General features: G+C 41.1%; 1 protein-coding gene across 5 annotated transcripts in view; it reads left to right on the top strand.

Moving 5' to 3' along the window:
• LOC139274950 (LIM domain only protein 7-like) overlaps nt 1-23,599 on the top strand; it is a 251,471-nt gene that overhangs the window by 178,665 nt on the left and 49,207 nt on the right. For 2 of the 5 annotated variants that reach the window (XM_070891719.1, XM_070891718.1), the window contains 9 exons: nt 628-826; nt 1,452-1,707; nt 4,322-4,639; nt 4,987-5,253; nt 6,538-6,732; nt 7,417-8,139; nt 13,421-13,453; nt 18,701-18,821; nt 20,831-20,973. In XM_070891719.1, the coding sequence (XP_070747820.1) occupies nt 628-826; nt 1,452-1,707; nt 4,322-4,639; nt 4,987-5,253; nt 6,538-6,732; nt 7,417-8,139; nt 13,421-13,453; nt 18,701-18,821; nt 20,831-20,973 (2,255 nt within the window). Of the gene's footprint in view, nt 1-627; nt 827-1,451; nt 1,708-4,321; nt 4,640-4,986; nt 5,254-6,537; nt 6,733-7,416; nt 8,140-13,420; nt 13,454-18,700; nt 18,822-20,830; nt 20,974-23,599 lie in introns of those variants that run through there. The other 3 variants (XM_070891715.1, XM_070891717.1, XM_070891714.1) reach the window with 3 other exon arrangements.

The raw sequence follows: 23,599 nt of genomic DNA, 5'->3' as shown, positions 1-23,599 counted from the left end.
GCATCGTGAGCAGTGAATACAGCATACAGGGAGCTGTTTCAGCTACACAGGTTGTGTGGGATCTTCAACAACTATTTTGCCATGTAGAAGGGGATTTTTGTTGCATTTAGAAGCAATATTCTAAGTACTCTGGTAGTTCTGCACTTTATTTTGTTACTTTTGCTGCAATAATTAATGAGATAAAAGCACTGAAAGAATGATCTCTCTTTATCTAATCTGAATTATGTCATTGTCCTTTTACATCCTTAGTCTCTGTTGAATTGCAATGTGCTTTTTGTGTCATAAAAATGCTACCTTAATAGATACCAATACATTCAAGGCTTGATCAATTTAAACTGTTCCTGCATGCCACCTAGTGGCCAGTATAAGAACCTCTAAAATCTGGGAGCCAGTCATCTGCCCATCCCCCAACAGAAAATGGTGTTGGCTGTGTGACTGGGGTGGGGAATCAACCCACGAATAAGAGACAATAATTGACAAAGAGGGGAACGGAGAAAGTCAAAGTATGCTTGTGGCATATTTCGATTCAGATAATTGGTCCGGTACCTTAAATTTAGAGGACAGACTCGATGTGAATAGGAATTTCCAATTGCTACGACAATATCTTATTTTTAATTTCCCATTTAGGCACTTGCAGATTCTGGTAGTTTGAAACGAAGTGGAAGAGATAGTGGGTACTGTGATATCTGGTGTACAGAGCGGAACGAGCCAGTGTTGCCACTGTTCAGGCACAGAAGAGACGACTCACTTGATAGTTTGGACTCATTGGGGTCAAAATCTCTTGCAAGCCTTTCATCAGACACAACTCTAAAGGGTAGTAGTGACGGTAAGGAGAGTTTGCTGTCAACATTAAGCCATAGATGTATATTGTCTCGGAATACTCCTTGGGACTTTTCACTACGTTAAAGGCGCTATATAAATACAAGTTGCTGTTGGAAGGAGGTCACATATTGGTCATCCACGATTGTCATTTTATTTTTCTGCTTGGAAAAGGATAATTTGGTGTTGATGGACCTTTTAGCAGTTACAGTAAAATCAATGGCTGTATATAGACGGTAGTGATTACTCGCTCTTTAAACGCAATATAGACTGAAACTCCAGAAAGATTATGAAGGACCATTGGAATAACATTGTGTTTTGTTTGTTCTTTATGGAATGCTCTGCCTGATTGAAAGAATTGAAAACATTTATCACTTGGGCGAAAATAATTTATGCACTAGGGACGTTATCACAGTCTATTAACAGATTTCCAAAAATACCTTGATGATTCCTGTCAGTGGTCTGTGAACTTCTGGAAAGGAAACTTATATAGGCAGCGCGTGTGTTGGGCGTTAGCAAAACACATCGAGAGGCTGTGAGCCTCAATGCTGGAGTTTGAAAAACTGCATGGACTGAGTTTGCTTTGAATCAACTTTGAAATTATGTTTTTCTTCAACTCTCTTTTGGTTTAGGCGGTGGGAGTGATATTGAGTCAGAATATCTGAACAGCAAGGTGATGGACGGACCCAAGAATGACATGTCACTTCGTCGGACCTCCACTGCTGAATATAAGCCTGTTGTGCCCTTCAACCAATTCCTGCCGTCGAAAAGCAAACCTGCAACCTATGTCCCAGCCCCGCTGAGGAAAAAGCGAGCAGAAAAGAATGAAGATAACAGAAGAAGTTGGGCGAGCCCAATGTTTACAGAAACCGATGGATCATTTGCAAGGTACTTTGCTTTTAAAATGATTTGTATTTCATTTTGTAGTAAATCGCATTTAGTTATCTGTGTATATAGGTGAGCTCACTGTTTAAAAGAAAATGGAGACATCTGCGGTTTAATATGTAAGTATTGCTTTTACTGTTTGTAGTAAATTAACTCTAATTTCATTGTCAAATAGCTAGATTCTCAGGAAGTACGATTACTTGGATAAGGTACTAGTGATCTGATGACCACTACATAACCATACTCCACTATGAGCCACGACTTTCTATAGAGCTAAAGTATTATTTAGATGCAAAGTACACAAGATTAAATTGCGTTTGGATGCTGCACATCAATAGTACTAGGTTGTGCTTCTCCTTTGGGGGAAAAAATTATATTTTTAAAGCATTGTGGAACTACAATTACAAAAAATGGACAGAATTTGAATATCCAAGACTAAAAATTGATAAATCTGTATTCAACATGCATTTGTGCATGAGCTTGAGAATTAGTAAGACTCCAGGGCAAGTTCCAATGTGAATTGTGAATGGCATTCACACCGAGGCTTCTGAGTGCACCTTGCTAATTCCAGCTATATTAAAGGTGGAACTTTATTGGAGGGTCAGGGTCCTTCCTACACTACTTGCTCGCACCATAGACTGGCTGAATCAAGCAGCACCTGAGATGATAATTATTAGTGAGGTCTCCATGCTGGTCCATCCAACCATCACTTACGAGGTTAGTATGTGGGAGGAAAGGGGGAGCTTTTATGACCAGCCTCGATGAGGAACGTAGATACAGGAGTAAGCCATTCAGACCCTCGAGCCTGTTCCCACCATACAGTTGGATCATGGTTGATCTACACCTCAGCTTCATTTACCCGCCTTTGTTCCTTGGGCTTTGAAACCCTTACCGAACAAAAATATGTTGATCCCCGTCTTGAAGATCTCAATGAGCCCAGCATCCATAGCTATGAGCCCAGCACCCATAGCTTTTTGGGGGAGCGAATTCAAGATTTTCACTACCCTTTGTGTGAAAATGTTTGCTAATTCCACTCTAACTGGCCTAGCTCTAATCTTAAGATTCTGCCCCCTTAATTTGGATTCCCCACTGGAGGAAATCGTTTCTCTGTACCTACTCTGTCGAATCCCCCAATCATTTCAAATACCTTGATTAGATCACGCCTCAATCTTTCCCAACTCCAGGCAATACAAGCCACGTTTATGCAGCCAATGTTCCCTTTTATAAGCTGCGCGGCCGTAGAGCACACTGCAGCTCCCACACAAGCAGTTCACCAGCTTTTAAATGGGTAAAGTCCTGCATGCGAGGTATTTTGAATGGACCGTGCAGCCACTTAAAGTCCCCCCCAACCCTCCCCCCCCCCCCCCAAAAAAAAATTAAAGGCAACATTGCATGCATCCTGTCCTCATAATTAAACCCTTTAATCCCTGGTACCACTTTGGTGAATACAAGCCAACTTTATGCAACCTGTCCTCATAATTTAACTCCTCAATCCCTGGTATCATTCTGGTGAATCTGCACTGTACCTCTCCCAAGGCCAATATATATTTCCTGAGGCTCGATTCCCAAAACTCAATGCAGTACTCCAGATATGGTCGAACCAAGACTGTACAACTGAAGCATTGCTTCTTCACCACTGAATTCCAACCCCCTTGAGAGAAAAGTCGACGTTCCGTTAGTCTTTTTGTAGCAGTATGCTAGCTTTCAGTGTACGGCCATCTTGCAAATGAACTGGCCATTTCCCTTATTGCGACAGCAGTCACATTGATGATCTTCAGTTGCTTAGTTCATCCTTTAATACTTCATAAAACGAATAAACATTTCAGGATTTAATTTTATGGTGAGTTTTAGAAAACATTGCAGGGTAAAATCCATGCCTCATTTTTAGCATTTTTATTTTACCCATGGGGGAGAGAGAGACTGGTCTGCATGGTTGCCAAGTAAACGTAAAGAAATGATCATCAGTAATCTGTATCGGTCTTCTTGACAACACATTTTTATTGGAATATACAGGACTGAAAGAGACCATTACGGTTCATCTGGCTGGCCCTAATATGTAATATTGACCCTAATTATGGTAAGTGTTTTAAGAAAGCCAGACTTTGAGACGCTAAGCAAGTACTACAATTATAAAAGTCCGTTAAGCTCAATACAGATCTGGCACTGCATCACTAACTATAATAGGATGTTTTCCACGTTGTTCTGGTCTTCCTGCTTCATCTTTGGTCTCCATGTCTTTTTCCTTTGTGGAGCTGGTGCTAAATGCACGACATAATGACAGTGGTGCATCTCCATTGCAAGGAAACTATCTACAAGCTGTGGCTTGATATTGGTAGCACTGTACAACCACAAATATTCCTGGCACTACCACTGCACGTTGACATCACAGTGTAGGTGCGCGCATTCAGGTATGTGTATGTGTACAAGAAAGGGGGAAACCCCTTTTTTTTGACAGCGGCCGAGAGAGAGAAGGTACTGGCAGTGTAACATTATGCTGTGGTCTACGTTGATATCGGTACTTGAATTATTATTGAACTTAATGTTGTGTATTTCTTAAATCTCATTTAGTTTGAGTATTATCCTAGCCTTCAATCCAAATTATCTTAATTGGCTTCAGTAGAAAAGACAAATCTGTAAAAGAAGAAATTCTGGCTGGTGGTGTTGGTTCACATGGCACTTCCACCAGAGGTGTGGGTGGAACACCTCAAGAATTGCTGCATGACTACCCTGAGACAGATTCCGGATCAGATGATGAAGGAAGGGAACCTGATCCCGTGTTGGATGACTTAGCCCGTCGGAAATTTGCTACTCCTATCAGTTTGAAAAGGCATAACCTTCAACGACTGGATCAGCACCTACCTGCACAGCCTTTTCAAGCTGCTCCCTTGACTGATACTATCACACTCGTAACAGGAGAGTCTGAGAAATCTGGCAGGTCAGAAATGCATATGGGATGTACTACGAAGCACAGCTTTTCAAGCTTCAATGGCTGCCATTTTAACTTAAAATAGTTATGTCCATTTGCATTTCATACTTGCCATCAATAGTTTTCATAACTATATTTGCTTATGTTGCATATTATAAGCCTCTACCATCAGCTGAGTCAGCATGTGCCTCTGCAACCAGTGGAATGGTGTTGAAGTGACGGCTTTGAACTAACACGTGCCATTACATGTCGGCTTAACTTAAGCGCTCTTGAAGATCTTAGAAGAAAGCATGTTACTTGTCTGCTATGTATACATTCTGGCAGATAAACCTTATTACGCTGGTTGTTTCTAACAGCAACCAGAGGCTGGTGAGTGAAGAGTCCACTGAAACTTGCCAACCATCTTGGGATGACTCCTCTTCTGAGGAAGAAAAAGGTGCCGATCCGGACATTGAAAAGGATGACCTGTATATACGTAAACTGGGCCCAATGTTGCTAGAGACGGGTATTGCTTTTGATAGATTTCTACCAAAGAAGTGGACCCCAGAGGAATCAGAACAGTGGAAACAAATACAGTTGGGTTCTCAAAGCAGACCATGGTATAAGCAGTTTCAGTACATAAGGTTTGTCCTTATCTGACTAAAATAGCATATAAGTAGAGATCTGTCTTTGGATCGCTTATCTATGATCACTTGTTGAAGATGATATCAGCCATAGCTCACTTTCGCCCCCTCAGTCAGAAGGTTGTGGGTTCAAATCCCGCTCCAGAGACTTGAACAAAAAAAATCTTGACTGACACTCCAGGGCAATAGTGACCGAGTGCTGCACAGTCAGATGTGCCATTTTTCAGTTGAGACATTAAACTGCTCTCTCGGGTGGATGTAAAAGATCCCATGGCACTATTTGAAGAAGAGCAGGGGAGTTCTCCCCGGTGTCCTGGGCGATATTTATCCCTCAAACAACATCATGATTGCTGTTTGTGGGAGCTTGCTGTGCGCGAATTGGGTGCCGCGTTTCCTACATACCAACAGCGACAACACTTCAAAAGTACTTCATTTAGCTGTAAATCACCTTGGGTTGACCTGAGGTTGTGAAAGGTGCGATGTAAATGCAAGTTTTTTTATGAAGGACTTTATTTCAGAAGTTTAAAAAAAAACTCTTAAAACCAGATTCTACAGTATTACTATTTCTGATTGATTTTCTAACATATTTTCTGATTTTGTTCTACTGATTTAATCCTCTATACTTAAACTAAACTATTAAGATATTTTTACAAAAAGTAAGTTCCAGCATTTTAATTGCAAAACAAAAAATCTGTTTAAATTGATCAGGTAGTCAAAATTTGTCATAATGTTTCATTAAAGGAATAAACCGAAATGGCATTTAATTTTAATGGAGAAAAATAAGCTGGCATTCCTTCAACAGCTTTGGGTTGCTTCAGTCCATTAAAGTTAACAATCTAATCCAATATTGGTTGAGACGATGGTGAAGATAGCAACTTGTGTAAAAACGTAATATTCTCCGGGAAAACCTAAAGTAATTGGACCTTCATCAATCTGCAAGCTAGGGATTTTAATTGAACAATAAATTTGGAGCCCCAGATATTTAAGCTGCAGGTTTTGGATGTTAAAATTGATGCTCATAGTCTCAGACTATTTCTGGATGCTTCAACATTTTTTTCACATTATAAACTTTAAAGAACTAGACTGATATTTGTTGAGTGTGAAATTATTGGTAATAAGTAAATATAAAATTCACATGGGAATTTGTAAAAGTGGAAAGCCATTTGTTTTAATTCTGTTTCTCGTTTTTAAGTATTTTAATTTGCTGGTAACTTCTGTTGATCTCTCTTCATAACTTTCACTTTTCTTCTGATTCTCTTTTACTGTTCCATCGCCCAACTACAGAAGGAAGCCATCTGAGTTGCAAGAGGAGTTAGAGTCTGCTGCCCACCATTTCACTATTAATAATCATAGCACTGAACAAAGGCAGGAGTCCAGCACTGAAAGTTGCTGTAGGGGTGATTCGCAAACTATAAAACCTGCAGCAGCGATATCCCAAGGCCGGGCAGAAGATGTCAGTCACACTTTAGATGAAGCAAGGTTGATGTCTCTGCATAACTGTTAAATTTACTAACAAAGTAGTACTCACTGTGCTATTATATTGTGCCTTGTGTAAAATTTAATACACTTGTGCAATGTCTCGACATGAACGTTTTATATTAAATCAAGGCACAGCTGACCGGGCCTGGAATTTAATAGAGAAGCTTATAAAAGATTTGAACAATTCCATTGTCAGCCAAATGGATGTTTTTTCTGGATTTAAGATAGTTATATTTTTGACTACTGTGCTATATTGCAGTTTGCTAAATTTCAGTTGTGGGATAAACTACTGCGGCCATAGTTAATAAGAAATTGCAGTTCCTTTGAACCTGGATGCCTTTTTGTGGTTGAGGAGAACTGATGGAACCAAAATGTCTCCTACCTTCAGTGAACCGTGAAATCTGGCCTTCAGCTAATGCAATAAAGTATATCATTCTTTACACTTGATTCACATTTCTGTGATAACTTGCATATTAAATAGTCCTGAAGACATTGTTAATATAGATAGCTTGCATCTGCTGCTTAAATAATTGGCATATGATTGTTACAATGCTTTCTATCTGTCTTGCTGTTTCTAGTCTTTTCTTATTTGATATTGGTAACATGCAAATTTTACTGTCGATCATTTTCCAGTAAATATTTCCATTCCTTTTTTTTTCTCCACTTTCTTTAAAAAAAACATAGCATCTTTCCACTGCGTCAAGCCTTATGTGAAAGTTCTACTTATTCAGAGCTGGCAGACTTCTCTATTTCTAGACCAAAACACAATCCTGCAGCAGGTCTTAAAGTTATAAGACGGAAGCAGAATTCCTTCCTTACCCAGCACGCCCACTCTGCCAAATGGGAAGCGGAGACAGATAAGGACTTGGAACCAGATTTGGAAAATGACGATATGTTCAGTCGTAAAACTGGTGCCTCTCACCCGAATCCTGGTCGGAGATCTTTGTACACTGAGGACCGAAGCAGTGTTGAATCTAACGACTCAGTTGAAAGACTTGTTGCACAAGAGAGAAGAGACAAAAGTATAATTCCAGATCCAGAAAAAGATGACATGATTATTAGAAAAGAACGCTGTTCTCAAACTAAGCAAGTGTTGCCTTCGGGTGCCCCGGACAGGTACAATCCTGTTCCTTTTCCAGATCCGTGGACGTTGCCAGAGGCACTCCGCTCAAAATTCCTTTGTCCACCTGACCAAGTCTCAGCAGCAACAGAAAAACGCAAAGATGCGTTGCCATGCCCGGAAAAAGATGACATGCTTTCTCGGAGAATGGCTTTATCCCAAGCTAATCAAACGGTGCAGTGTAGCAGCTTTGCTCCTGGCTCATGTAGTGAGGAGGACGCGAAGAAGTGGGAGACAATAAGGGAGGCCAGCAGATTAAGATACAAGAAGCGGCAGCTGGTTGAGAGGTTAGGGTGTGTTGTATCTACAAGTGTGTGTGTTCCATCCATGTCTCGCAGCCCAATGTGACAAGTCCCTGTCATTCTGACCGAATCATGCATGGTGTGACCATGTGGAGTTTCTGTAAAGTTGACTTTGTTCTAATATGAAGTGTTTTGTATTGGTTTCTTTGGCTTACCTTTCCATGGCCAGGCATGTGATGACACTAACCAGCATTTAACGACCATTGGTTATTCCAGATTTAATGTTTGAACCTTAAAAGAACAGGCAGAAAAATTGTTGATTCTCAGTCACTGTCATGATTGACAACTGCTACATCTGTAATGAATAATACATGCAAAGCTCTTCGATGTACATTGCAGAGTTACCATTTTCCAGGGTGTAGTGTGAAATGCACAATTTGAATGCAAGGATTCCTTTTACATTGATATTGCAACTGCAGAAACTGAATTGGGGCAGTTCAATATTTGCATCCAATAAATTTGCTACACCAAAATTATAACTCAAAACAAAAATGGCATTCTTTAAGATACTTCAGGGACTATATACAGGGAATAGAGTGCAATATTTAACCTGTCTGTAGATCAGCAGAGAACCCATTTCAGTAAATGTCGCATTACCATATTTGGAGGAAAGTTTCTTCAAAAATGTTCTGCATATTTAACAAGAAGTATAATCAGCCAAGGGTAGGAATTATTCTAACCAGTCCCTTGCCCTTTATGAGGTGTAAGTGTATTTGTTCTTGAGCTGTAAGGAAATGCTGTTCTATTGCTCTCTCAAAATATCAACTGTAATGTTGCAGGAATACACACACATCAGTTCATATATCCCCCTGTCAAACCCTGAATTTCTGCAGTGGATGTTGGTAAATGTATTGGGGCAAATTTGAACCCTGCCCACCTGGCAGATACCAGGCTGGTGGCCAGTTAAAATGGCCGTGGATACTTATCCGCTACGGTCTTGCTGCCTTCGGTTTGGAATCTTAACCTGCTCTTTTGACCAGACGAGCCAGACCCTGACACTTACACAAAGCAGCGGTATCCTTTCTAACTCTGCAGAACGGGCCTCGATGACATCATCAGGGCCCAACTGCAATTTTAACCTGAGGCTTGCAGGGCAAAGCCTTTGGGCCCAGCAAGGAAACTTTGGGCCGCTTTTGCATTGGGCTTCCCCTTCCGAACCACTTATCTGACTGCCGGGCATTGTTCCGTCAGGTCCCTGGAGCCGGTCTCGCGCCACCCAAACTCCCGCTCCCACCAGCCAGCCAGCTCGCGGACCCACCAGGTTTGTGCCGAGCAGGTTAGGCCCAGGAGTTAAAATGTCCTTGGCCTCGTGCTGCGAGGGGCTGGATGATTTCCCGTCCGCCTCCGGCCCTACCCGCATGATCCCCGTCGGGAGTTCAAATCGGGATTTGCGATAAAACAAACCAATTAATTTCTCAACCTCAAGTGACCATTTGTAGCAGTTGGTGTGCCGTACACACTCGTCAGTGACCTACAAATGTGTTTCGCTCCTCCTTTTACAAATTCCCGAGAAGGTGATGTGAAGCTGAATGACAACTTGCATTTGTAAGCTATGCGTCCTACACATGTTGGATGAGAAGGGGGAAGTGGTATGCCATGTAAGCAACTGGCTAGACACGGGCTACATTCTAATCTCGATCTATCGGCACTGTGCACCAGGTCCATTTTGAATGTAATTTTAAACTTGATGCTGCATATGTGGGCACCATTCCCAAATGAGACACCGCTGGAGCAGCAGCTATTTAGGAACCGAGGCTGTGAATCCCAACCCCTCCTGCCCTTTTCTCAATGCTGAACCCATCTTCGAACAATATTCCTTAATCCCTCCTCACTTCAGGAATGCATTTCTTGAACCCAATCTTGCTTCCTTTTCCATTTGGCATTACAAAGCAATACTTCACGCCTCCAAGTCAATGATCTCTTTTTACATTTATGGCATGGAGTGTGCAAAGGTTACAGGGACATGTGGAGACAAGTAGATTGGCATAATACAGCTTTCATGTTGCAACATTTCTTCCGAGTCCAAAATCAAAATATTTTAGCGTTGAAGTATATTTTGCCTTTCTTACCCATTGGGGACAGATATTAAAATCTTAACTGTACTTTGGAGAAGTACTGGGTCCAGCATAAAATTATAGTTTTTGAGCATTGCATTAAATCTCGTGACATACCACAAATAAGATATGCCGAGAGAGAAAGCAGAAATCTGATCCAATCTTTTTCTCAAAGGTAAATGTAACACAGTACTGCTGATGGTGTAGAATGGTTTTTAAATCTTACTTGGTGGCATATTTCTATTTCAAACAAAAATATTTCCATCATGATATTGACCTTTGACGTTCCATAGCTCTTTTCATACTTTGTACAGACAGTATTGTGCACCTGGATTTATTTGTAACTGATTGTTCAGCCTCCAACTCTTAGTCCATCTTTTTTATCCTTGGAAATTTGCTTATGTTCACCCTATCAAATGTTACCCTTCCATCTCCTGTGCTATTGCCCTTACACCACCATTTTCTCAAATTGTCAACTTGCTTTTAATTGTTAAATTATCCATCACTTTGAAAGACATGGCTCCATCCATGATGATCGATGTGACTTTTCATATAGCTATTGCATTGCCGACCTTGTTCCTTATGTTGTGGACCTCCTAAAACGCTGGCTTTGAACACATTGATAATCCATCAAAGCCTTTGATGGAGCAGCAGGGATCCTAAAATAATACACACCCCAGATCTAATGAGATGGGGATAAAGGAGCGAGCCCACATCAAATCTATCTGTCCATTTGTCTAGTCAAAGCAGTTTGATAAACTGAAAGAATTATTAATCTCTCTTTCACCTATGAAAAGCATATTTTCAACAAGCCATCACGATAGCCAGGAAAAGATCGAATATTGTAAAGTGAGGTCTCATTTAAATTCACAATACATAAATTCCTTCTGCTTTCACAAAGCAACTTTCAGCCAAATACAGTACTAAGTTGTTTCATGACATTGGCTGGTGATCAAAATATTTTTTGGACATCTGTTTTGATTGAAGATTGCATGCTTTTTGTGCATTTAATGATTTTACAAATGTTTAGTTCCTCATAATACAAGTCACTGAGTTTGTCTAATACAGATAGGGCATTGCAGCAACAAGTGTATTTGGTACTTAATAAATGAGACTATAAAAGAATACATGTTCGTTAATATTTCATTAATGTTTGAGATATTTCTGTACATTGAGGACCATAAGATCTATTGTCCTTTTTCATATACTGTTTACTTTGTTGTTCTATTATTAAACCTTAAATATAGTTATGTTGCAGTGTCTGGTTTGCAACCTCTTTGCAGGTTTGAAGCACAGGATCCATGCATACAGATATTTTTTTCTTATTTATTCGTTCACTGGGTGCAGGCGTTGTTGGCAAGGCCGCCATTTATTGCCTGTTCCTAATTGTCCTTGAGAAGCTGGTGAAGGCACTCCCACACAGTGCTGACTTTGTCTTGGTGATTTGGTACAACTGAGTGGTTTACTCAGCCATTTTAGAGGGTAGTTAAGAGCCAACCACATTGCTGTGGGTCTGGAGTCACATACAGGCCAGGTGAGGACGGCAGATTTCCTTCCCTAAAGAACATTGGTGAACCAGTTGGGTTTTTCTGACAACCCGGTAGTTTCATGGGGCTCAATTTTCCCTAAAGCTGTTTTTTTGGCGTACTTGAAAAGTTACGCCCGTTTTTTTTGTGCCCAAATACGCCAAAAAAAAATCATCCAAGTTTCCCCGTTTGGTTTCTTCATTTTGTCACCGGCTAGCCTGTTGTTTAATTTTGGGCGTGGAGCCCAAGATTTGCACCAAAAAGATCGGGTTGCCATGGAAATCAAGGACACAATGCGGACGGAGGCTGGAAAGTGAAACATACAGCCAGCTCACAGCAACCTGCACAAGCACATTAAAATACATTGCAGCAACTTACCAGGTACATTAAACATTGCAGCAACTTACCTCCATTAAATTATTAAAGTCTCTTCCCCCCCCCCCCCGCCTCCGATGCCGGTCCCCGCTCCTATTCCAGACCAAATAGCCTCCTCCCTCCTGGTCCCCGCACCTATCACAGACCGAATGGCCTCCCGGCCTCAGTCCTCACACCTATCCCAGGCCAAATGGCCTCCTCCCTCCCGGTCGCCACACCTATCCTTGGCCGAATGGCCTCCCAGTGCCGGTCCCCGCACCTATCCCTGGCTCAATGGCCTCCCAGTCCTGGTCCCCACACCTATCCCAGGCCAAACGGCCTCCTCCCTCCCGGTCCTCTCTCCTAACTATGCCCAAAAGGCTTCCCGCCCCTCTCTCCCACTCTTGCCTCCCCTGTTGCTGCTGTCCAGACATCTGCTGCACTAATTTACTTACCTGAGCCCATTTTCTTAACTCACCAGAAGGTTTTTCTACAGAGGCCACATACACCGGCCTAAGAAGAATTGGAGTAAATCGGAGCTGGCCAAACTCGCCTAAATGGCCAGAATTGGCACGGGTGACATGTTACGCCCCATGACTCAAAAAAAACCCCTAAAAAAATGGTAACTAACTGAGTTACACTGGCGTTCATTAATTGGGGAAACTTGTATTTTTTAACTTAGGCCAAAAAAAGTGTCGCGCCCCAAAAAAACGGTGCAAATCACTGGGGAAAATTGAGCCCATGGTCACCATTACTGATGCTAGCTTTTTAATTCCAAATTTAAATTGGAACTCACGTCTCCAGATCATTAGTCCAGGTATCTGGATTACTAGTCCAGTAACATAACCACTATGCTACCCAACCCCTGATGCTAATGTACAAATTTGTAGAATACCCTGATGATTTTAGTTTCTCTTGATATTTTGATTAAGTAAATGTTAAAAATGGCATTATGGCCACTTCAGACATTTTTTAATTCTCAGCAATAATTCTGAGTTTTGATATAATCAATTGTATTTCCCACTGTGCTATACTTTGATGTTTACTTCACCCAGATGAGATGGGTTCAAAATGATTTTTTATGGATTTGCACATCTAACCTTTCAAATATTAATTATTGCATTTGTTGCTGATGCCATAAAAGAGCAGTTTATTCAACAGTGGGAATTTAGTAAACTCTGGTATAAGCAGATTACTTGTGTGACATCTCCTGTACTTATTACAAAATAATGCACACCCGGGGTTACAACTGGAACCATTTTGTATTGACCATGGCTTTGCAATGTTAACACAGTTACATGCTTTTTTTATTGATTTTCTTCAATTCTTTAGACTTCTTCAAAGGTCAGCTGATATTGACTTAGGGTAAGTTTAATCAAGTCGAAAGTGCTTAGCTGTATATGTGCAATGTATGTTTTGTATTGTGCTTTGTGTGCCAACACAAACATAACACGCTTGCAAAACAAGGCTAATGAAATGCTGTCCCAATAGCCCCCAAGTGTGTCTCTGAGCTGGGGATTTAATTTTAATTGCTTTGTGTGTGTTAATACCCCAGTGCATTCAATCCCTGAGAATGGTACTGTAAGGTTGCAGTTCTATGCTTTCCGCTGTATGCAAGAAAACAACACGTTAAAGTCAGCCCAGTTTTAACTGTAAATTCTTGACAAGTAAAAGATGAAGATCATGTTAAAAGATCAATTGTATTAATTTTTAGTCCATGGATTTGTAATTGGGATCAATAAATTCCACCATCTCTTGTAAATCTAATAACAGTACAGAAATTGGTCAAATATGAGCTTCAGGATATCCATTCTTTCTTAAAAATGATAATTACTTTCATAATATTTTCAATACTGATGATAAAACCTGAATTTAAAAATGAGCAGAGTTGGGGGTAAGGTAACTTGTTTTGAAGGGGTTTTATTGGCCTAGAGTTTGGGGTCGAGATGACGGTGAACTCGCAGCATTCGCTGCCATTCCACCGTTGAAACTGACCGCAACTTGGGGATTTGGCACATGCGGAAATCCTCAAGTTGTGGCCGGTCATTGACGGCTCCGAAACAGGCTGCTCTGTGCCCCCCACCCCCCCTTCCCCCAACAGAGCCGACAATCAGTCAAATAATCACTCAAATAATTGAAATGGACGAAAACTTCAGCTCTTCTGCAGTAAGTGTGCTATTAAATTCTCCACTAAATTAGAACCAAAGGGATTAGGCCTAACTCTGGTTTTAACGGCATATTGACTGCTAAACAAATTGTAAGAGCCTGGAAAACTAATTTTAATTTTGTGCAGTGTGAAATTTGTCTATTTTAATTTAAAAAAGATTAAAATCTTTAAGAAACTTAAAACATTTTTTTAAATTTTTTTACAAAAATGTTTGAGCATCTTTATTTCAGGTTTGCCTTTTCCCCGTGTGAAAGCCCCAATCTTTCTTTTGCTCTCTTTAACTATTTTAAAAAGTTAGAATTTTAAGGGCTTACCCACTTCCTTGTTCGCTGTCTGTGAGAATTCTGCCTTTTGATTGGCTGCTTAGACAGCCTGTTAAGTCACAGCACTTCACGCAAGGGGATCCCACTGCAGTCCATTGAAGTGTGGGTCGGAAAACCCGAAGTTCTCGACACGGGGATCACGAGATCTTTGTACGGAGCATACTTCGGGGCCAGCAGTGAATGTCGTTGCTTCACCACTGACTGCAAATTCCAGGCCAATATGCCCAATATGTGTTAACAGCATAGATAATTGATCACAATCCAATTTAAATAGATTTTGATGTCCTTGGTGATGCACGTAGCAAGGCACATGAATTTAAGTAGGTTTGTAGGAGGATAATCAGCCCCAAGCTATCTAACTTCTGTAAACGTTGAGGCATTAGAACCTCAAACCAAGATTATGTAAAATGCATTCTTAAAAATCCAATCATTTTGTAAACTTTCCTTGATTTAGTTTCCTAAATTTTTAATACATGCTTTATAAATCAAATAATTTATTCCATAACTTTATAAAGTTTTTAATGTTGAAACAATGCATTGGATAGAATGTTGCCTCTCTTGCTCCTGCATTTCTCCACGGTTCTCAGTGTAAACTGTACCCAAGTACAATGGATAGGAGAGCATGCATGTTCATCAGTAACAATAGGCCGAGTTTGCTTTAAAAGCTCTTCTCTCTGTGTTTCCATGAATCGATTAGACTAATCGCATTTAAGTATCTGCCAGTTCTAAAATTTAAACAAAGCTATAACAGCGTGTCATGCTATTCTACTTTAATATCATGGCGCACTGGTCTTATCTGTACACTCCATTACTTAAGTAATTTGTTAGTAATATTTTACAAAACCAGTGCAAAATTAAGAATTCCCAGATGAGTGTCACAGCTGCTGTAATAAGATACGCACCTAACACAGCTGGCATGCTAAGCGGTGATGGTCAGAAATAGTTGCATATTGCAGTTGCTTTAGCGGAACAGATGCAAAGCAACGTTTGGCTTATTTGCAGCTTGATTTGACTTTGGCTGACAGTGTATTGTTAAAGATAAAGCTGCATAGTCACTTAGTTATATAATTGTAACCTGCATCTTGAACCCTACAGCAAGCATAAAGGTTAGCAACTGAACACAATACCTGTCCTGCAAACATATTTTGATCAGGTATGGGATTGATAGTGGTAGAAATACAGAGGGCCCGAAATTGATGAACTCGCCGCCCACTGCCGCCGACATTCCTCTGGAAGAGCCGCCCAGTGCCACTTTTGAGGTGGGCCGGAGGGGAGAGCCGCCGGGAAGCGCCCGCTAACATCAGCGGACAGCCGAGTGGCGCAACTGAGCTCCCGCCCACTGGGCTCCCAGATTCCTGTGGGTGGGACTCGGCGGCAGAACGGGGATGGGCCGCTGGCTGGAGGCTGTTCTGCCCCCGATGGTAAGTATGAAGATCATGAAAAAAAGATTAGCAAACTTTTTTTTTTCCCCCACAGCTATTTACCTCAATGGGGTTCCCTGAAGGTCTTCCGATTGTTCTTTTTTTTCCTGATGATTTTTCTTTGCTGGTCTTCGACCCTCCGTGGGCCCGTCTCCATCCTCGGTGGCACTTGGGCGGTAAGCACCTTTGGGAGCTCCCACTGGCTGTATGCCCAGATTGGCGACATATCTCCCTTATTTGCCGCCTGCCGACCTTCGAGGGACCTTGTTGATGAATATCCCGGTCAAAGAAACGCCGGGTACCTCGGCGGTCCTTTGGGCGGCACTTGGGCAGGCGGGGGCATTCACCAATTTCGGGCCCATAAGAACACAGGAAATAGGAGCAGGAGTAGGCCATTTGGGCCCTCGAGCCTGCTCCGCCATTCAATAAAATCATGGCTGATCTGATCCTGGCCTCAACTCCACTTCCCTGCCTGCTCACCATAACCCTTGACTCCCTTATCTTTCAAAAATCTGTCTATCTCGACCTTAAATATATTCAATGACCTAGCCTCCACAGCTCTCTGGGGTAGAGAATTCCAAGGATTCACAACCCTCAGAGAAGAGATTCCTCCTCATTTCCATTTTAAATGGGTGACCCCTTATTCTGAAACTATGCCCCCTAGTTCTAGAATCCCCCACAAGGGGAAACATCCTCTCTGCATCTACCCTGTCAAGCCCCCTCAGAGTCTTATATGTTTCAATAAGATCACCTCTCATTCTTCTAAACTCCAATGAGTATAGGCCCAACCTACTCAATCTAATGTCATAAGTCAACCCCCTCATTTCTGGAATCAACCAAGTGAACCTTCTCTGAACTGCCTCCAGTGTAAGCATGTCCTTCCTTAAATAAGGAGACCAAAACTGCATGCAATACTCCAGGTGTGGTCTTACCAACGCCCTGTACAGTTTTAGCAGGACTTCCCTAGTTTTACACTTGATCCCCCTTGCAATAAAGGCCAACAATCCATTTACTTGCTGTACCTGCATTCTAACATTTTGTGTTTCATGTAAAAGGACTCCCAGATCCCATCTACTACCGCATTTTGTAATCCCTCCCCATTTAAATAATAATTTGCTTTCTTCTTTTTCCTACCAAAGTGGATAACCTCACATTTTCCCACATTATATTCCATCTGCCAAATTCTTGCCCACTCACTTAGCCTGTCTATATCCCTTTCCAGATTATTTGTGATGTCCTCACATCTTGAAATGAGGATTGCTGTCCTGTGGAGTAATAGCTTTTGGTCTGGTTTTTGTTATTCATTTCTGTGTGACTTAAGGTCCTTTAAGATTTGCATGCCATGTACTATTTCTAATTAGAGGGAGTGGGCAGATGGATTATACTTGGACCTCTACTGGTCAGGAACTGATCACCTAGTGTTGGTCGATCATCCATCGTATGTTCCTTCCCCCTCTATCTCTCTGCTGGTACTAAGACCAGGCCCATCTTCCAACTTATTTGGAAGCATTCCAACTTGTTACAGATATCAAATAAATGCCTTTTAAATATAAAACTAGTCTCTGTTTCAGGTGAATATTTTTAAGTGTCCAGACACACATTGCAGGATTAACCAAGTAATTGATGACGTGTTTTTTTTATAATTAAGACTATTCGGACTAATCTAAGTTGCATGAATATTCGGATATATTAAACTACCAAATGTTTCCTGGATAAGTGCGCTCGCAGTCCGACTGAGCAAGATGGTTAAATTCCGTCAAATCTTTTGATTAGCTGAGCAGCTAATGTTTGTGCAGGCGTTTTGTTTCTGAATTCTGTTAAGTTGCCCAGCTGAAACAAAAAAAAAACCATGGCCCTGAAATCTTGCTTACAGGATGCACGTCCAGAGATTCTAGTACTTCGCGGAGGAGTAGCCTGTTTTTAGCCGAAGTATTAAACCATTTATTTTAACATGGGAGGTGGGGTGAATTTCAGATGAGCAGGTTAAGCGTTCCTATACTGATAGCCCATATTATGTCGATAGGCCTCCTAGTGTCTGGATGTGGCGATGCAGTTGTTTTCAATAGACTAGATTTACATGTCTCTAAACCACATGTTTACAATACCATGCCAGATTCATGTTTGAGCGGATCATAGCTGGTTTAATTCAGGCTGGCTTTGGGTTTTTGAATAGTTCATCATATGCAAATGTATCGGATCCGAATCTTGCAGTTTCACGTCGCCAAAATATCTGATGCAAGCACTGATAGTTTCTGCATTTGTTATAACTGATGAATTGCAATAGATAAGAACATTAATGTGAATCAAAACTATTGTAATATTTAGTGCAATTAATATAATTGTGTTCATTTGCATTACCATTAAAACAAAATGTCGTGAAGTTTGGCACCAAATATTAAATGCAATCGTCATACTGGGAATATATTGAATGAGGGGTACAGTGAATTTGTTGGCTAATTGTGCGTAACATTACATTTTCCAGAGAGACATGCTGTTTAGTTGATGAGGTGCATTTCATTCTTGCTGTAATTATCTTTTGAGAAATTGTACCCATAAATATGTAAATAAACAGCTCCACGGGTGAGTAAAAATGACCAATTATACCGAATGGGACTATTTTGTTCAAGTCAGTGATTAATGCTCCTGTCCGCAATGAACATGCATGGATTTTCTGGCTATTGAATATATCCTTTTATTTTAGGAGTAAATCGCTCAATGATGTGTCTGCTGAAGATGCTGTTAAACTTCCTAAATCTGTAAGATATGAAGAAATGCTGAAAATGAAGAATGCTTTGCAAGAGCAGGACCAGCAGTGGCAGAATGTGAGTTAAAAGCAGTCTTTCCATTTCACTCCATATTCAACACTGGACCAAAGGAACATCTGCAAGTTGCATACATTTTGCACAACCTGATTTTTGAAAAACCCTCCTTTTTACCTCCTCCAAAAATCAAGTTAGTCAGATACGAACTTCCTTTAACAAATCCACGCTGACTGTCCTTGATTAATCTATGCCTTTCTAAATCCCTCAGAATTTTTTCCAAGAATTTCCCCACAACTGAGGTTAGGCTGACTGGCCTGTAATTACTCGGTCTATCCCTTTCTCCCTTTTTAAACAACGGTACAACTTTAGCAATCCTCCAGTCCTCTGGCACCACACCTGAAGCCAGTGAGGATTGGAAAATGATGGTCAGAGCCTCCACTATTTCCTCTCTTGCTTATCTTAACAGCCTAGGATGCATTTCATCCGGGCCTGGGGATTTATCCAAAGGTGCTAAACACAGTAATATATCCTCTCTCACTATCTTTATCTCATCTCATATTTCACACTCCTCCTCCTTAACTACAACATCTGCATCACCCCTCTCTTTTGTGAAGACTTAGGCAAAGTATTTATTAAGAGGATTAAGGGAAATTGGGATGGGTGACCAAAAGCTTGATAATAGAGGTAGGTTTTATGTGGAGGCTTGAAGGAGGAAAGGGAGTCGGGAGGCGGAGGTGTTTAACAAGGGGATTCCAGAGTGTGGGAAATAGGTGGCTAAAGGCACAGCTTTAAAATAATTTTGGAACTTGGAATAAATCTTTCATTCTATTTGTTATGGAACAATATGTGGCTCCAGGAAGTAATGCACTATGAAGGGAAGAGGTTGATTTAAGGCTGTGTATTTTTGTGTTGTATGGAACTATAGCAAGAAAAATTTAATAAAAATAATATTTAATTTCAAGGAGGATAGTGCGCGTTTATGCGAAGTGAAACTGGGCAGGGGAGGGAAGACACTTTTCATAAGATCACCTACACATTGACTCTTTGTATTACCCTACACTTTGTACCCTGTGCCGTGGTTCGGCAACACTTCAGTGCTGGGGCATGGCTACAATAAATTGGTCATTTGAGCCACACCAACGGAGGCCAGGCACTTGTCCCTAGATGGGTCCGGACACGGGGGTGCAGGCTGCTGATGAGGTAGCTTTTGGGGGAGGGGGGGGCCCGGGACGAAACACTCCTGCTCCAGGATTGCTCCCCGAAGCTGAGACCGCCTCGTTGCAGCCACCGGGAATCCTGAGCCCCGGAGGATCCCTGGCCGCCTGCAGTAAAACGCGCAAAGCTGCTTAAAGTAGAGGCTCCAGGCCCCATTATAATATGTAAAATACCAACTCGCCTCCTGGCAGCGGATTGGCTGCCCATGCCCCCCCCCCACCCCACCAATCATCTTGCCTGAGTAAAAGGTGAAAGTGCGCAGTTTGGGGGTCGGGTTTTTAGATTTTTCTGACTTTCACTTCCCCATCACACCTTCCCCCCCCCCCCCCCACCCATTTTTTCCTGTGAAAATTCCGGCCTTAGTGTTTGAAATGTTTGAAGATTTAATTTTTTGTTTCAAGCACTATTTTATACTTCAGTTTTTTTGGTTGTCACTTAACACCCGTCAACCTCAAAGTTGCCCTTATTTATATTGATACGTCTCTAAATGTAAATGTAAATGTTGAGAATGTTTTGGGTGTAAGATTAAACTGCTGGTGTGACATTGCTTGCCAATAGTTCTGAGACTGGCTTGACAAAGAGAAGTCTGTAGTCTACTTGCATCAGACAGATTGCATTCTGAAAATCTAGTACCAGATGCCCGCCGTTCAGCTGTGTTGTAACCCAGATAAATAATAGAATATGAATATTGCATTCCAGATCTACTGACGTGGAACACCAGTGTATGCATTAGCATCTAAGTGGGATACAAATTCTCCTTCCGTGTATGTATGCATTTCAGCTGATAAGATAAGGTTTGTAGAAACATTAATAATTTGTTTTTATTTTGTTTGTTTAAAAAAAAATATGACTAGGACCTGGCAAAGTGGAAGAATCGTCGTAAAAGTTTTACCTCAGACCTACAGAAGAAGAAGGACGAGAGAGAAGAAATTGAGAAAATAACAACTACAGAGAGTGCTCGAGCCGCAAAGACATTCAGAAAAATGAGGGAAGAGAGGTGACCCCGGAATTCTCCAATGTTTCGAATTGCTCCAATAAGCCTCGATAGTGAGGCAGAATGTTGCTCACGGGTTCCGCAGCTGCCTCTTTGTTTTATATTCAAGAATGTACCAGTTTGGGTTTTGCGTTTGCTACTTGCAGACATCATTAGTTCTCATAGCATGGAGGGTCGGGGGAGCAGAAGGCAAGGTCATTTATCTATATTTGGCTGCTGGCATAACCATACCAACCGTTAAATGCACAAGGAAAATGTCCATTTGGAATCAATATTAATATTTATGAAATAAACATTTTGTATTATAAATGGCATTTGCATAAGCAATAGCAGCATGTAATATATACTAAATGGGGCAATCAAAAGACGGGGTCAATGTATTCTCAGTATATCAGTTCCTTTTCTTGGGATAACAATGTGTTTAGAATAAATACATTCATTATTATTATACTACGTGTAATAGTGTAATCCAACCTCTAGTAGCTGCACTTAACCAGTGATCGGACAGTGATGTTCTGTTTTAATTTTGTCAAAGGCTCCCTGGTAGATCTAATCCACAGTATAACGGTCACATTACCTTCCCTTTTGTGGTGAAATCTTTTGGTAGTTGGACTTGATTTACATCTTTATTTATGATGGCTGCTTATTACATAAGAACATAAGAAATAGGAGCAGGAGTAGGCCATTTGGCCCTTTGGGCCTGCTCCGCCATTTAATAAGATCATGGTTGATCTGATCATGGACTCTGCTCTACTTCCCTGCCTGCTCCCCATAACCCTTTACTCCCTTATCGCTCAGAAAATCTGTCTATCTTTGCCTTAAATATATTCAATGACCCAGCCTTCACAGCTCTCTGGGGCAGAGAATTCCGTAGATTTACAATCCTCTGAGACAAGAAATTCATCCTCATCTCAGTTTTAAATGGGCGGCCCCTTATTGTGAGACTATGTCTCCTAGTTTTAGTTTCCCCTATGTAGAAATATCCTCTCTGCATCCACTTTGACAAGCCCCCTCATTATCTTATATGTTTCGATAAGATCACCTCTCATTCTTCTGAACTCCAATGTGTATAGGCCCAACCTACTCAACCTATCTTCATAAATCAACCTCCTAATCTCCGGAATCAACCTAGTGAACCTTCTCTGAACAGCCTCCAATGCAAATATATCCTTCCTTAAATACGGAGACAGGTGGTAGTGCTATAGTAGTAAGTCCCTATAAGTCTGCCTTAAAAATGGAAAGCCACTTTAAAGCTTGTGTATTATCTAAAATGTATATTAAGAACTCACTACCACAGGGAGTAGTTGAGGCAAATAGTATAGATGCATTTAAGGGGAGGCTAGACAAGCAAATGAGGAAGAAGGGAATAGAGGGTTAGGCTGATAGATGAGGAAAGACGGGAGGATGCTCGAGTGGAGCATAAATGCTGGCATGGACTGGTTGGGCCGAATGGCCTGTTTCTGTGCCATATATCCTATGTGATCCTATAGGGCTAGAAATTCAGTTTTTGGTGATAGCAGTATTTTTTCGCCAAAAATACCGCTATCACTCCGCTACCATTACGAGGCCTAAAATTCGGACTTCAATCCGTCCAACGGTAAAAATCGGCGTTGCACAAGGATTCGTGACGCAAACCACAAATTTTCTGCAACTTTTATCTGAGGCCGATACCACTGCGAGTTAGGCCTCGGGAGAGCGGAAAATACCCCCCAAAAAATTTAAAAATAAAAAAATCCTAAAACATTCACAAGACACTTAATTATCAAATCGCTGCAAAAGAATTAAAAAATAAAAATATTAACTTTTTTGCAGGTCTTCATACCTACCGCTGTTCCAATGGCAGCAACGCAGGTTTTTCCCGGGTGTTTTTCTTCGTTCTAACTACGGGTGCGCTGTGAGCCAAATTTTAGGCGAAAGCGCTATTTCGAGTCTTGCACGCCAGCAGTCCGCTCCCCAACGGTACTTAAAAACCACTGGCATGCAAGTCTTCTCCGAATTTCCCGCTTCACCGTTTTTTGCCAAAATGGTGAAATATCAACCAAAAAACGGTCACAAAGTTGGCAAATTTTTAACTTTTGCTTGTATCAAACGTTTTGGACTAGTCTTCATTTAAATGAAGTTTTGTGTTTGTTTGGCAAATTCACAACTCTGATGGAAGATGGCCAAATGAAGCCTGCACCCATATGTGTGCATTAAAAGGCAAGGCAATGTATTTATCTACCATCTCCCTAAACAGTTAACTTTTTTTTGTTTGCTTTTGAATGGCGGCTACTCACGAAACAGTTGGGTTCAGATTTCACGTATTAATTGCAGTGACCGTGTGTTATTTAGAGGCTAGCAATAGTCAAACATTTTTGATGGATTAGAGGTTATGGGATGTAAAAGGAATGCACAGTATATATAATCAGCAAGAAAATGCTGGGTAACATTTAAGTGATCTTATAACCTTAATGATCTAATAATAGTTCCAATAAAAAAAATCCTCAGTTAGATTTTAAATTGAGGTTTACAGATCCAGATTTTCTTCCTATATTGAGGGGTTTGTTGCAGCATAGATCTGCTGTATGTTAGGTAAAATCCAGATGATCGCTGTAAACTCCCATGCGACACCTACAAAGGATGGCATTTT

This window comes from Pristiophorus japonicus, chromosome 10 (genome assembly GCF_044704955.1).
Source record: "Pristiophorus japonicus isolate sPriJap1 chromosome 10, sPriJap1.hap1, whole genome shotgun sequence".
Lineage (NCBI taxonomy): Eukaryota > Metazoa > Chordata > Chondrichthyes > Pristiophoridae > Pristiophorus > Pristiophorus japonicus.
The sequence above is the reverse complement of the archived record's forward strand: the minus strand, read 5'-3'. Positions and strand labels throughout refer to the sequence as shown.